At 37.6% G+C, this 15077-nt stretch overlaps 1 protein-coding gene across 1 annotated transcript in view; it reads right to left on the reverse strand.

The window, feature by feature from the left end:
• Positions 1–2158: 2158 nt before the first annotated feature.
• The window catches only part of camk1da (calcium/calmodulin-dependent protein kinase 1Da), a 75662-nt gene continuing 62743 nt past the window's right edge, over positions 2159–15077 (reverse strand). The window contains exons 7-11 of the mRNA XM_055189964.2: positions 14929–15041; positions 13162–13240; positions 10735–10822; positions 10385–10649; positions 2159–9298 (exon numbers count right to left, since the gene is read on the reverse strand). Of these exons, the coding sequence (XP_055045939.2) occupies positions 9168–9298; positions 10385–10649; positions 10735–10822; positions 13162–13240; positions 14929–15041 (676 nt within the window). The 3' untranslated portion in view covers positions 2159–9167. The remainder of the gene's footprint in view (positions 9299–10384; positions 10650–10734; positions 10823–13161; positions 13241–14928; positions 15042–15077) is intronic.

Genomic DNA, 15077 nt, shown 5'->3' on the forward strand with positions numbered 1-15077 from the left:
GTAAAAAGTCAAAGCTGGATCATCTTTAAAAAAAAACTTCAATTAGTAGGGGCGAGCGGGGCACAAATTAATGCTTTTTGGCTCTATTATTAATTTTTTTTTTGATGAATCATTATTTTACACACACATCTCTGCTACAAATGAAAACTTAAAGTTTGTTTGTGGGACCTTTTCTCTTTCTCTTTTTCTCTGCACTAAATAGCAGTGCTGTGATTGGATAGTGCAGATTAAGGGGTGGTATTATTATAATAAGAGCTCTTTATGACATCATAAGGAGAGCCAAATTTCAACAACCTATTTTCTCATGTGCTTGTAGAGAATGGTTTACCAAAACTAAGTTACTGGGTTGACTGGGTTTTCATATTTTCTAGGTTGATAGAAGCACTGGAGACCCAATCATAGCACTTAAACATCTTTGTTTGGTCTGATTAGCCCCTAAAATGGTGCTAAATAGCACTAATATAACTATTTTTAGCGCTAAATATTGCACATTCGCCCCTCTAGAACCATGAGTGTTGCTAAAGCATGAATATAGCATCATTTATGGTTCAACTTAGCACAATATGGTTTTAGACAGGTTCTAGGTGATGTTTAGCACTAAAATGGTTACTATGATTACGAGGCAGTCAACCACTTTTAATGGTCTTATTTTGAGTAGTTTTTCGAGCATTTTAAACGTATCCTCCCTGACACAGCTAATGTGTAACATGTTGGCCAGACACAAGTGCAGATGTCTGGGGTTGTACACGGTCATGCAGAGTGGGATGAAATTCACATGGTCTCTTTCCTCGGCCAATCTCACTGGAAAGGGATACAGCCTGAAGCAGCAAGCTGGTGGGAAATTGACAACATCCAGCCCGACTGATCACTAATGAGGGAACACGAGACCAGAATCACTGATCACCTGTGGAGATCAACACACTAAACTATTCTGAACCCCCCCCCCAAAACCAATTACATTCACAGTAAACAAAGACCGCTTTAACTAAAGCTGCAGAATGAATCAAGTGAATCATTAAAATTTTGCGTCAAAGAAAGTAATTGACCATTCTTTCTGCAAAACATGTAGATAAAAAAAACTTTTGTCATTTAATTTTACTGATCCAGAAAGACAAATTATGATCATTCAGGATTTATTCAAGGAGAAAGAAAAGAAAAAGAAAGCAAAAAAACAATCATTCATTCCCCCATTGAAATATAAACTCTGATATGTGCAGGTGATTGTCAAAGGCATTGAATATACAAGCCCCGTATCAACAGAAGATTCACATCACAGTAACGTTAGTATCCGTATGCCGCTCCCAAAATATGGATCATCGTTGTCACATGCATATGAGTATATAATTCACATTTCACTGGGCAACTTTTTTATTTCGGACAGGGATGTGAAAGAGATGCAGAGATAACAGCCTGCATGTCATAGTTGCATTTTTTAAACGTACGTTATATATATATAGACTGTATATATATAGATAGATATAGACATGTTTCTTCATACATATAGTTACATAGTGAGAACAAACTGTTGAATCAATAAGCGCATTGAACATGCTCGCAAATCATTAGAAAACCATTGCATGATATTTCTTTTCTTTCGTAATAAGTCAACATTCAAGAGACAGGTTTTAAAAACAGCACAGTTACTGGGTAGCACAGACACCTGTCAGTCACAGCTTTATCATCGTAAGAGGCAAAAGTGAGCGCCTGAGTTGGTAAAAAAAAGGAGACGGTTGGGAAAAGATTGGGAAAGGTGCATCACAACTGATCATTGTTAAATAGATGCTGAATACAGATGTCGCTTTGTACAATAGAAATGCGATTTTCTCTGAAAGTACAACACGGAGTGAGAGACGAGGGCCAAATGTACAGATTGTACAGAAGTCAGTTGATAAACAGCAGCTGTGTACTGTGTGTGCCTGGAGTTCCAGAGAAAGGCAGTGCTTATGAGAACACACACAGACGTACACAAGCCTCATCTCCTCACAAACAACATGATACACACATCACAATCACAATCTATTTACAAAGCCTTTGGACAAACGGTGTGACTGCTCTGGACACAGACCAACAATCATGATACTTTAAACACAGATAATACCACTTTATAAACCTTCTGTTTGTCCTTCATTGCACTCGCAGATTATTTAAGATTTATTTGTGTGTGTGTGTGAGAGAGCCATGCTACACACTACTGTATATGTGCATGTATTTACTGTATGGTTTGGTGTAATGCAATTATTGTAGTAAAGTCAAATAGTCAACTTGTTGCAATTATTCATAATTTAAAGATGTGTTTGCGTTTGGCTTGGTATCAGACGTATATTCGAAATACGTCCAGTGTTTTGGTTTTATACTTCTCTACACAGCGCACAGACAAATGTGACAATCACAAACACAAAGTACACGAACACTGAGCCCGAGGTGACAATGTAATATTCCAGGTTGAATACAACTTAAGCCCTATTGAAATCTGTGACATGCTATTGATTCCTGTGAATAATTCATTTCTTTTAATTCATCCCTCAGCTTGTTTACGCTATGCACTTACACTGGAAGTCTATGGGCAGAGCATAAAATGAAAAACACGGAAAAGTACAGCTTCAAAAGAATAGTAAAATATACAAGGCGTAAGATATAAAGAGGTGCATTGTGTAACTTTTAAAATGATCTCTTGACAGAAATGCAATATAATATACATAACTATATTATCAGTGGTGTATAAAGACCTTACATAATGAACTGTATACACTGCAAAAAAATGACTTTTCTTTTCTTTCTTCTTTTCTTAAATTAAAGCAACACTATGTAGTTTTTTTACCTTTAAATAATGTCTCTAAAATTATTTCAGTGATAGAACAACTTTTAACTGGACAAATTGTACTGTTGCTGCAACCTGAGCAGCCTCCTAGCTGCTACAAGCACACTCTGAAAGTGGCGGTGGAGGGTAGGAAACACAGCCCCTCCCCTCCCCCTGCCTGCAGAAGAGTGTCTGATACCAGGCACTGTTGCGCTTTTCAACCACATGGGGGAGCTGTAAGTCATTTTTACATGGAAACTACATAGTGTTGCTTTAAGATGTATTTTCTTGATGAGCAAAATGACCCAAGAAAATAAGTCTAATTTTTAGACAAAAATATCAAATTTAGGCGAATTTGTGATTCAAACACTCAAAAAAATCTGCCAATGGAATATGAAAAAATATCTTGAATTAAGTGTTTATCAAAAAAGTAAACTTATTTTTAAGATTTTTTTTGTTTTAAGCACTAATTTACTTAAAAGTTAATATTAGGCTTATTTAGGTCATTTTGCTCATCAAGAAAATACATCTTGATTTAAGAATGTTTAGATATCTTGTGAAAACAAGACAAAAATACTAAGTAAGAAAGTCATTTTTTGCAGTGATTGTTTTTATTATCTTAGAATGAGCCGTTTTTATCTCCATACACCACGGGTCTCCTTAAAGCCCGATTTATAGTCATGCGTAAACCCTGATTTATAGTCGCGCGTAAGCTGTACGCCGTAGCTACGGCGTAGGTTGTCCGTAGCCCGTGCGTAGCTCTGCGTAGCCTGACACAAAAATTTTAACAGCGCGTCAGTTCTAAACTATAATATACTATAATAATCCCTTAAGATCTACACCGTAGCTACGTCGTAGACTATCCGTAGCCTGTGCTCTGCGTAGCCTGACGTGCACCTCGCAAAAATTTTAACAGCGCGTCAGTTCTACGCGGACCGCAAGCGCTGTGATTGCTCCACTAGAACCCCTCCCGTCAGGTAAAAAACTGCGTCATAGGTATTTCCGTTTGCGACGGTGAAAACAAGGATGAGCCAAGTTGAGGAGTGATTTAACTCAAACTGCAACAAAAGTCGCTGTTTATTTACTTCCATCATTTCTGTTCTTCTCAAAACATACACAACAGGCTGTTTGTTCTTCGTTTGTGGGTTAACTTGCTAAGCTTCTTCTTCTTTGATGGTCGCGCTGCTACTGTAGTTACACGCGTGGATACTGCTTACCAGCGGTCTGCGCATGTGTTTGCACGTCGACACGGACGATGACGCAAAAGTATAAATGAAAACCTACGCGGTACCAATGCCTACGCACAACTATAATAATCCCTTAAGCTCTACGCCGTAGGCTATTCGTAGCCTGTGCTCTAGGTTGCCTGACATGCACCTCGCAAAACTTTTAATAGCGCGTTAGTTCTATGCGGTACGCAAGCGCTGTGATTGGTCCACCAGAACCCCTCCCATCAGGTAAAAAACTGCGTCATAGGTATTTCCATTTGCGAAGGTGAAAATAAAGATGACGCTGCTACTGTGGTTACTGCGCGTGGATACTGCTTACCAGCTGTCTGCATGTGTGTTTGCACGTCGAGGCGGACGACAACGCAAAAGTATAAATGAAAACGGACGCGGAACCAATGCCGTCGCGGCTACGGCGTAGGACTTACGCACAACTATAACAAGCCCTTTACATGGAAGTTGCCACCATGTTTCTACAGTAGCCCTAAATGGACAAACTGCTTTATAGAGCGTGTTTTGTCACTACAGATGATGACATGTTTAGCTGCTACTGTAGCTTCTCTATGCGTTTCGAAAGAGAGGGGAGAGCTGTGGACTGAGCAGTGTTGGATGTAACTAGTTACTAACTAATTAGTTACTGTAATTAAATTACTTTTCCTTTGAAAAAGTAAAGTAAGGGATTACTCTTATTTTTCTTGTAATCTAATTACAGTTACTTCTGATGTAACTAAATACTGTGTATGGACTCTAAACAATTATATATACTATAATACAATAGTGGATTTAACATGGTTTAAGTTTACAATTCTTACTATTAACTCGTTGATTATTGGGATTAATATTAATTAGATGCTGGCTGTTTATTAATACTTAATAGCACATATTAATGCCTGATTCTGCAAAACCTTATTCTACATCCTTAACCCTCCCCATTTCTACCAATACTTAAAATTAACAACTTCTTTAGTATTAGTTGTTGGAGTATATTGAGGCAAAAGTAGTTAATAGTTAGTTAATACAGAGAATTGGACCCTAAAGTGGGACCAGAATAATTGATGTACTTTTATATATTATTTATTCGAGCCATTTCAAGCCTATCCTTGTGTCATGTACTCAATAGGATTTAGAAAGTAATTAGTAATGAGTAATTAAATACTTTTTGGAGAGAGTAATTTGTAAAGTAATCTAATTACATGATTGAAGATGTAATTAGTAACTAGTAATTAATTACTTTTTTTTGAGTAACTTACCCAACACTGGGACTGAGCAGTTGGTTGCAATCTCACCATGTAAAATCTACACAGTGGACCTTTAAATATTAAATGTTAGTGTGATTGTTGGTTATCATCTGTGAAAAAATTGAACTCTATGACAATAAAGCAACATTATGGTAAAACACTATACACAATACTAGAAGGAACACAATGCACTCCCATGAATAAACCAGCCCTGCTGTACTGCTTGAATAACACTTGTTTTAATGGCGGCACACCATAGACTTCTACTGTAAGTGTTCCTATAGCTCAATTGAGTTTCTAGTTTCTTTACTGAGATTGCGTTTGCAGCGCAAAGGGTGTGGGTTCCATTTCTAGAGAACGCACATACTGTACTGATAAAAAATGAAGTCGCTTCGGATAAAAGCATCTCCCAAATGCATAAATCTAAATGAATATCACCATAAAAACTTTTGATATACTGCTGATAGAGCTTAACATATTAAACCTGAAACTTCCTGTTTAAACTGGTACATTTCATGCTTACACTGTAATTGACTCAAACGTAGGAAAATAAATGTGCAGTATAATCCATTGTTACCACAACACATATTTTTAGCATACGATCATTAATGGTAACACTTTACTTGAAGGGGTGTTCACAAGACCGACACGACACCCCCACAACCACGACATGACACGTGTCATGAACATGAAGGAGATTTTATGCACGTTTATGACAGCTGTCGTTAAGTGTAATTTGTTCAATTATGTCATTTTTAATGCAAAGATGACATTGTTTGAGATGTCTTTGTTATGACAACTTGACATAAACCAATACATCATAACTTGTCATGACAACTTGACATTACCAAAACAACACACAGAGGGTTCTGAAGTTTTCTGACATAACAAAAACTAACAAAAAATTTAATTAATTTAATTGACATTAAATTAATGTTTTTGCAGCGATATGGACCCAACGCTGCATGGATTACCCCCCATTGTACTGTTTTTATTTAATTTTAGGTGAATCGTTCTACAAATGCAATAAAATATAATTTTATACATTTTAATTGGTATTATTATTATTATTGGATGACTGATTTTATTTCATTTGATTTTATTTTAACATCTGGAGGAAATAAAAAAAGACTATATGACAGAGTATTAACACTTAATGACATTTTAATAAAAAAAAAATTGTACCGCTGTAGTTGAGGTCAAGAAAAATATTCATGACGCTGTTATAAAACTATTTGACAAAATATTAACACTTAATGTTAACCCTTATGGGTTGTTGAGACAACTTTTGGCCATTTTTTAATGTCTTAATTTAGCCACAACTTTCTCTGTGTATCAGCAAATGGAATGATTTTTGGTGACAAATCTTATATTTACACATATTTTGAGAAAATGCTTTGAATTTTTTTTAAATACTCCACAATATACCGTGGGCAAATTTACTACCCTTTTGGGTTGTTCGTGTACAAAAAAGGCCACTAAATTAAACGACTGTAAAAATTTATCAGATAAATATTTTTTCCACATTTTTTTTCATAAATCTGTTAATCTGGTAATTTTACCTATTAGCAAAAGGAAAAACCGCCAACCACCAAGAATCCATGATTATATGGTGTCATGGCTTTGCAATCAAAAAATCATGTTCATGACACGTGTCATGTCACGACCATGAAGATGTCATGCCAGTCCCACGAACACCCCCCCAAGTCAAATCAAGTGTTACCCATAAATCTTTTTGTTATTTTCTGAAACGCTTAGCAGATTACAAACTCCTCACAAATGTGCGAATGAAGACAAAACGCACGTCCGATCCGACATGAAAGTAAGTTCATAGTAGTTTGGACCTCCCCATATTGAGGAGTCACATTTTAATCAACACTGAAACCAACATTCAAGAAAGTGAAGAAAAATGCATGATGGCACTTTGGAAAATGTCACATACTCTTAAATCCCTGCGTCCGTAGACAAGTTTTCCTCTTGTGATATTAATAAACCGTAAAGGGCAAAGAAGACATCAGTCACTTACTTTCAAAACATTGTGTGACACGACAGTAAGCCATCACTGAGGAAGGGAATAAATCTGAACTTAGCCCTTAAACCAATGCTTAAAAATCAGCCACTTCTGGAAAAATGTTTACAGTCAATAAAAATCCTTTTGCTGCGTCCACGTCGTTTTGGAATTACTGTAATTATGACGATGCTCTGAATGCCGAATTTCAGAGCAACAAAGCCGATGATGCCAAAAACACTTGATAACTTTCAACATTTTGACAGCGCATAAAACTGAAATATGGGTACTTACAATTACTAGCTTTAAAAACAAAGTAGTTCCTCTACCACTAGCATTAGCAATAGTAAAAAAATAGCTAACTAAAAAGTAACAAAAAAATATTTTTATGCTGTTTTCCAAACAATCCCCAGTTCCAGTTCTGGACTAATGCTACGTACACACCAAACGCGGTGCATCACCTTATTCGTTCTTTATAACTCGCGGGATTTAACTTTGTGTCATGGAAATTTTTCGCTCAAGTTGAATATTTTGAACTTGGGCGAAGACAAGTTTGAGGCGAATAATGCATGTTTTCGTGTAAACGCGCCACCCATACTGCATCATTCGCATCGCCCCAGACAAGGACGCATCTGATCGCGTCTTTGCATTGACTTTGTATGTAATCTACCCGCGCAAATCGTTGAACTCGCATCTGGTGTAAACCCATGGTAACAGATACACTCGCCCCAATCTCTACTGATGTTCTTGAACAAACCGCAATGTTTCGATAACTCGTTACGGTAATCCCAAAATGACGTGAAAGCAACAACGTTTTACCACCTGGTCATACAATCATTATGAGAACGCAGTGGCAAACTTTATCAAACTAAACTACTGCTTCACCTTAATCTGGCTGTTTAGGACAATCTTGTAGGTATTACTATACCACCATATAGGCCAGTGAAACTGTGGAATTCCCTGAGAACTCGTACACTGGGCGATAAAAGACGCTGCCATGGCTTTTCGTGAGATGTGTGTGTGTGTTTAGTATTAACAGCTATACTATATTCAATAATCTTACATCAACTATGTCTGTACGTGGAGCTCAAAGTCACGTTTGAAGCGGAAAGCGACAGAAACAAGCTTCATCGGACTGCTTCGGCTCCATTCTGTCCCTGCGTTTAAAAAAGTCCAGTAAAGTAAGATAACAATAAAACATAGCATGATTTAACTGATATCTTGAAATTCGTGAAGCTGAAGGTCTCAAAGCATTAACTTCCTGTTCGTTCGTAATACAGTAATTCATTCACTGTACAGCCTATGTGCAAACAGATAAAGTCTCGACTCGAAAATGTCGCGAAACAGTCTAACGTAATTTTAAAAGCACTTTTGCAGGTCAGCATGACGAATCCTTGAAAAGCCCCCAATAGATCAGAAATGCTAGCTAACAATACAATACACTTGTGAGCAAATAGAGATGAGGGCAGCAGGAAAGAGGGAAGAGCTAGAAGAACTGTTTGACATTGGCTCCGCCTACTTATACGGGCGGACACAGCCATGCACGCTTTCACACCTAAACCTCTGCAGTTTTTCCACTCAAAAGGTAACATGGCTGACGAAGTACTTAGCAAATTCACAGCAAAAACATCACAGCTCTGTCCTCTTCTCCAAATGGAAGCTTTCTGTTGGAAATCCCCTTCACCTGCCGCTGCATGCATTGCGCCCTCTAGTTGCCTGGAGGTTGAAAGGCAGGTCAAACTGCGAAGTGCGTTAGGCGCACATTTTTTTGCCTCTCGGTGGTTGCTATGGCGATGGATCAGTCCTCTGCCTTTCTTTGACGGCAGGGCGGGGAGCGGGCTGAGGGGTGGGGCTTACAGGGCGGTGGCCTCCCAGCTCTCTCCCCGCAGAACCTGGCGTCACTTGGTCCCAGTTACCACTGTGCTAACCGACGCAACTGAGGGAGGGAGTGGCCTGCAGGGCTCCGCCCCTGAGCCAGTGGAAGTGGCTGCTGATGCCAGAGAACAGGAAGTGTGGGGTGGAGCTGTACCTGTGAATACAAATGCATAAATATGAACACGCCAGGTACCATACATGTTTTTTAAATATTTTGCCTATTTTGATTAAGTTTTCAACCAATAAGAATGTAGTACTCTCAACTAAATTTAACAACTCATTAGCATATTTAAAGTAAACAGCACAGAAAATATATAGACAGTAAGACTTGCAACAATGCTATAAAATACAAAATAATGTGACTTAAGGCTGGGACGATTAATCGCGATTCATACTAAAAATGCCTGTCTGATATTGATTCTGAATCGCAAAGGCGATATTATGCACAGCTTTTTATATATAATGCTGTGTTCAGACCAGCCACGGTAGAGGCGTCAAGCGCGAATTATTTCAACGTTAAGTCAATGTAAAGACGCGTTTATGCACGTCTGGAGGTCTCGTGGCATGAATGAGGTGTTTAGCGCAACGGAAGATTCCGTCTAGACGCGCGAATATCGCGAATTCAGCTTTGCCACGGGAAGCTCGCAAGATAAAAAATTTGAACTTTGGCGGAAAAACGCGCCGTGTTAACCAATCAGGAGCTTGCTCTAGTAGTGACGTGATTACAGGAAGCAAGCGGAGTTGTAGAAGTCTATGGAAGGTCGAATTTCTGCGTGAATGCCTCGATGACTAGAATTTCACGCGTGGCTTTCACGTGCGAATGAAGCGAGTAAACTCAAAATGTTCAAGCGGCAAACTAGACGCGGTAGATGCAAATTTGACGCCTCAATCGCGGCTGGTGTGAACCCACAGTTATGGCTCTTTGATCAATAGGAAGTCCTTATCAATCTAAAATCAATGTGAGCTTGAGTCGTTTATAACATGCATTTGAAAAAGCAAACATAATTATTATAAATATTCTTTATTATCATGAAAATATCTGAAAAGGTTTCATGATCAATATGTTTATAGGCATTTCGTAGAGGTGCCTGTTTAATCCTACTTCTTCTGCAGTGCGTATTGGGTTTCTGCAAAAGAGCGCCCTCTGGCTTTTGGATGTAGCGGCATTTTACCGTAATTCATTGAGAAGCATAGCAAGCAGAATCGCACGATTTATCACCCCAGCCTTACTAAGACTTACAGTCTTTGCGTGGTATAGACGTAGCGCCTGTCGCCATGTCATTAATAATCACTGTATTTGGATTCTGAGCCGGTTTGTGATTTTGGTTGAGAGCCGCAGTCGTATTCGATGTAGTTGGTGTTTGGTTCGGCGGTGCGTTCACAGTCTGGTTTGCGTTCAGTATTCGGTTCTGATTGGCGTTGCTTGCATCCATGCTGCTACCCATGCTGCTGCCCAGCTGCAGTCTTCTCATGTGTCGAACCACGGCCGTGGCATTGAAGGCTTGCTGGTACGCAGACAGACCAAGAGTCATTAAAGAGAAAGAAGTTAAATACAAAGACAATTGGTACGTGCCGACTTTTGCAACTCACCCTCCATTTGCTTTTAGCGAAGTTTTTGCGCATTTGTCGACTGACGGACTCGTGGATGTTCTTGCAGAGCGCGGTGTCCTCTGCGATCCTGAGGAGTCAAAACTTGTTAGTCAGAATGCAAAACTAGTAACTCTCTCTTCACCTACGGTGACATCTCTTCTCCTCTTTAAATTGCTGTGAAATGCGTAAACTCTCTACGGCTTTCTGTCCTTCTGTTTTGTTCTTCAATTTTCTTCGCTCTTGTTCAAGGTGTCTGTAGAGGATGTGCTAATTGCTGATTAGCGCTTTGGAATCTGTAATGCGAGATTAGGCGCAGCATTTTAATTGGCTGGCGTTTATTCAGTAGCTTTCCTGTTACTCATGAGACAGATCTCGAAGCGTAGTAATGGAGAGAACGAATTCAACCTGATACTCATAACGTGCACGCAATCCCCTCTGACATAGATGGCGTCTCGTACGAATATGAATCAAGTGTCACACTAATAACATGAAATCAACTCAGCCTCTTGTTTATGGGTTGTGGTTTAATTGTTTTGGTTCACCTTAAGAGCCTTTGAGAAATAAATGACACTTTAAGAATATAAAAGTAAATCAGAAATGACTTTTGAGTACTTTTAACTGACTTTTATCTCAATAAAATAATTCAATCTCAGACTAAATTAAAGTTATTATAAAATAGCAGATATACTCACACCTGTGACAACACAAACATTGAACGCACATTCTGTTTTATCTATATAAAATCATATAATATACAGAAGCTACAGTTAGGCTAGTTAAATATTTTACGTATGTATTTCATGTTTAATTTCTATTTTTATTCTATTTATAAAATTTTATAGTATAGTATTTCCAATATATAGTATTTAATATATAGTATTTTTTATTTTTTGCTACTGGATCGCCTAAGTCTGCCCAGCGGCAACCAACCACTCGCCCATAAAATTCTAAAGTACTGTTTCTAATATATAATATATCCTCTATAAGATCAGCTATGTCTGGCTCTCTCTCAAGGTTTTTTCTCCTAGGAAGTTTATTTTTAGCCGCTGTACTTTTCTACTTTTGTTGTCCTCTGATTTTTCTGTGTTTTCTCTTGCTTTTATTAATGTAAAGCTTTGCATTATTAAAAGCAAAAGAAAAGAGAAAAATCAGAGGAACAATTAAACAATTGTTAAAGTGCTATATAAATAAAATTGAATTGTTTTATCCTTTTGCTATTGCCACTCTTTTATAAAAGCAGTAAGGCACTGAAGTTTGACTTTACATGGATTTGATCACAATTAACCCTTTACTCATGGTAAAACCAGTGTAAAGCACAGTGCCCTATTGTTCATTGTTCAACATATGACCCTGGACCACAAATTTAGTCATAAGGGTATTTATATATATATATATATATATATATATATATATATATATATATATATATATATATATATATATATATATATATATATATCATTTGAAAGCTGGATAAATAAGTTAGGAGGGGCAATATTTGGCTTAGATTTTGAAAATCTGGAATATGAGGGTGCAAAAAAATCTAAAAATCACATTTTCTCACTCACCTTTAAAGTCCTTAGCAACACATATTACTAATTATAAAGACAAAAATCATAAAGATATGAAGTAAAGTTCCATGAATGTTCCATAAAGACATTTTGTAAATTTCCTACTGTAATATATATATGTATGTATGTATGTATGTATATTAGGGCTGTCAAAAGATTAATCGTGATTAATTGCATACAAAATAAACGTTTTTTGCATCATTATAAATAAAAAAGACACGTTAATGTTCGTATTTAAAAAAAACCTTTACATGTATATTTATATGTATTTTGGATATATTTTATATTATAAATATAAATAAAAAATATACCCAAATATAATGTTTCTTAAATTTATACATGTATGTGTGTATTTATATATACATAATATATACACACAGTACACACAAACATATATTTTAAAAACACAAACTTTTATTTTGTATGTGATTAATCAGTAGGAAATTTACAAAATATCTTTATGGAACATTCATGGAACTTTACTTAATATCTTTATGATTTTTGTTTAAAAAAAACTATAATTTTGACCCATACAATGTCTTGTTTACTATTGCTACAAATAAATATACCTGTGCTACTTATGACTAAATTTGTGGTCAAGGGTCACATAAAAGCGTCTCGCTGTACCCTACATAAACTCTGTTTAAATCTATGAATACCACAGGTCTGTTGAATGCTTTATTCTGTTTGGTGAACATTTCTCAATGAGCGTTGATTATTTTTCAGTAAACCACACACCTAATTTGCATTATTACACCTTGGGTGTGCATTGTTTTCTTATAATTCAACGGCCCGTCGTCAATTATTCCTTACATTATCCATTTAAACACAGTATAAGTGTTGACTTGTAACTTACCAGGGATGCCGAAGGGCCTGTTCACATGTGTATCGCTTAGCAGGATCCTTTTCCATTAAACAACTAATAAAGTCTTTTGCTGTAAGTGAAATTGACAAACAAACAACAGCACGTTAGGATTTATTTAAAGAAACAACATTTGATTTTGACATTTTGCCCACAAGAACAATAATCTGATGTTGGATGAAACAGATGGAAATTTGGATACATTTACAAGCTCTCATTTGTAGGTAGAAAGAATTTCATAGTGTGTGTGTGTTTGTGTGTGTCTCTGTGTGTGTGTCTCTGTGTGTGTGTCTCTGTGTGTGTGTCTGTGTGTGTGTGTGTGTGTGTGTGTGTGTGTGTGTGTGTGTGTGTGTGTGTGTGTGTGTGTGTGTGTGTGTGTGTGTGTGTGTGTGTGTGTGTGTGTGTGTGTGTGTGTGTGTGTGTGTGTGTGTGTGTGTGTGTGTGCGTGTGTGTGTGTGTGTGTGTGTGTGTGTGTGTGTGTGTGTGTGTGTGTGAGTAATGACATCAAAAATGACGTCATGTGGCTGTGGTGTTTACCAAATGCCAAAACTTGTGCTCAGAGTTTCCTGTCAATCATGCAAACATTTCTTCAACTCTTACACCAGCATTTAGTGTTACTGATGAATGAATGAGTGCTTTAGAGATAATATATACATAATATATAATTAGAGAAACCAATTTGAAATGATTCAAGCTTTGTGACATGATGCATTATCATGCTGGAAGTAGCCATCAGAGGATGGGTACATGGTGGTCATAAAGGGATGGACATGGTCAGAAACAATGCTCAGGTAGGCCGTGGCATTTAAACAATGCCCAATTGGCACTAAGGGGCCTAAAGTGTGCCAAGAAAACATCCCCCCATGATGGCATGATGGATCCATGTTCTCATTCTGTTTACGCCAAATTCTGACTCTACCATCTGAATGTCTCAACAGAAATCGAGACTCATCAGACCAGGCAACATTTTTCCAGTCTTCAACTGTCCAATTTTGGTGAGCTCGTGCAAATTGTAGCCTCTTTTTTTTATTTGTAGTGGAGATGAGTGGTACCCGGTGGGGTCTTCTGCTGTTGTTGACCATCCGCCTCATGGTTGTGTGTGTTGTGGCTTCACAAATGCTTTGCTGCATACCTCGGTTTTAACGAGCGGTTATTTCAGTCAAAGTTGCTCTTCTATCAGCTTGAATCATTCGGCTCATTCTCCTCTGACCTCTAGCATCAACAAGGCATTTACGCCCACAGGACTGCCACATACTGGATGTTTTTCCCTTTTCACACCATTCTTTGTAAACCCTAGAAATGGTTGTGCGTGAAAATCCCAGTAATTGAGCAGATTGTGAAATACTCAGACCGGCCCGTCTGACACCAACAACCATCCCACGCTCAAAATTGCTTAAATCACCTTTCTTTCCCATTTTGACATTCAGTTTGGAGTTCAGGAGATTGTCTTGACCAGGACCACACCACTAAATGCATTGAAGCAACTGCCATGTGATTGGTTGATTAGATAATTGCATTAATGAGAAATTGAACAGGTGTTCAAGCTGATTCCTGTAAATACAGTCTGAGACAATCGTATCTTAAGCTGAACGCACAAATTCCAGAAAATAATTGGCAGTCTGAATGAATCAAAAATCAAACGATGCCGGACAAATTCCAGACACATTTTCCGTGTATTTTCCGTAATCTTTGTGTGATAGATACAGGAATACTGAAAATACAATTATAATACATTAACAAATCGTGATACACAAACATTACCTGAATCTGATATATCATCCCAGTATGGTGTGTCAAACTCATAGTCAGCTTTCAGGATCTGCTCAAAAAGTTTGGAGTCGTTTTCATCGTAAAATGGAGGGTAACCACACAACCTGTGAAAAAAAGGATGTACAGGGCACTCGGTTACC

The sequence above is a fragment of the Misgurnus anguillicaudatus genome, chromosome 1 (genome assembly GCF_027580225.2).
Source record: "Misgurnus anguillicaudatus chromosome 1, ASM2758022v2, whole genome shotgun sequence".
Classification (NCBI taxonomy): domain Eukaryota; kingdom Metazoa; phylum Chordata; class Actinopteri; order Cypriniformes; family Cobitidae; genus Misgurnus; species Misgurnus anguillicaudatus.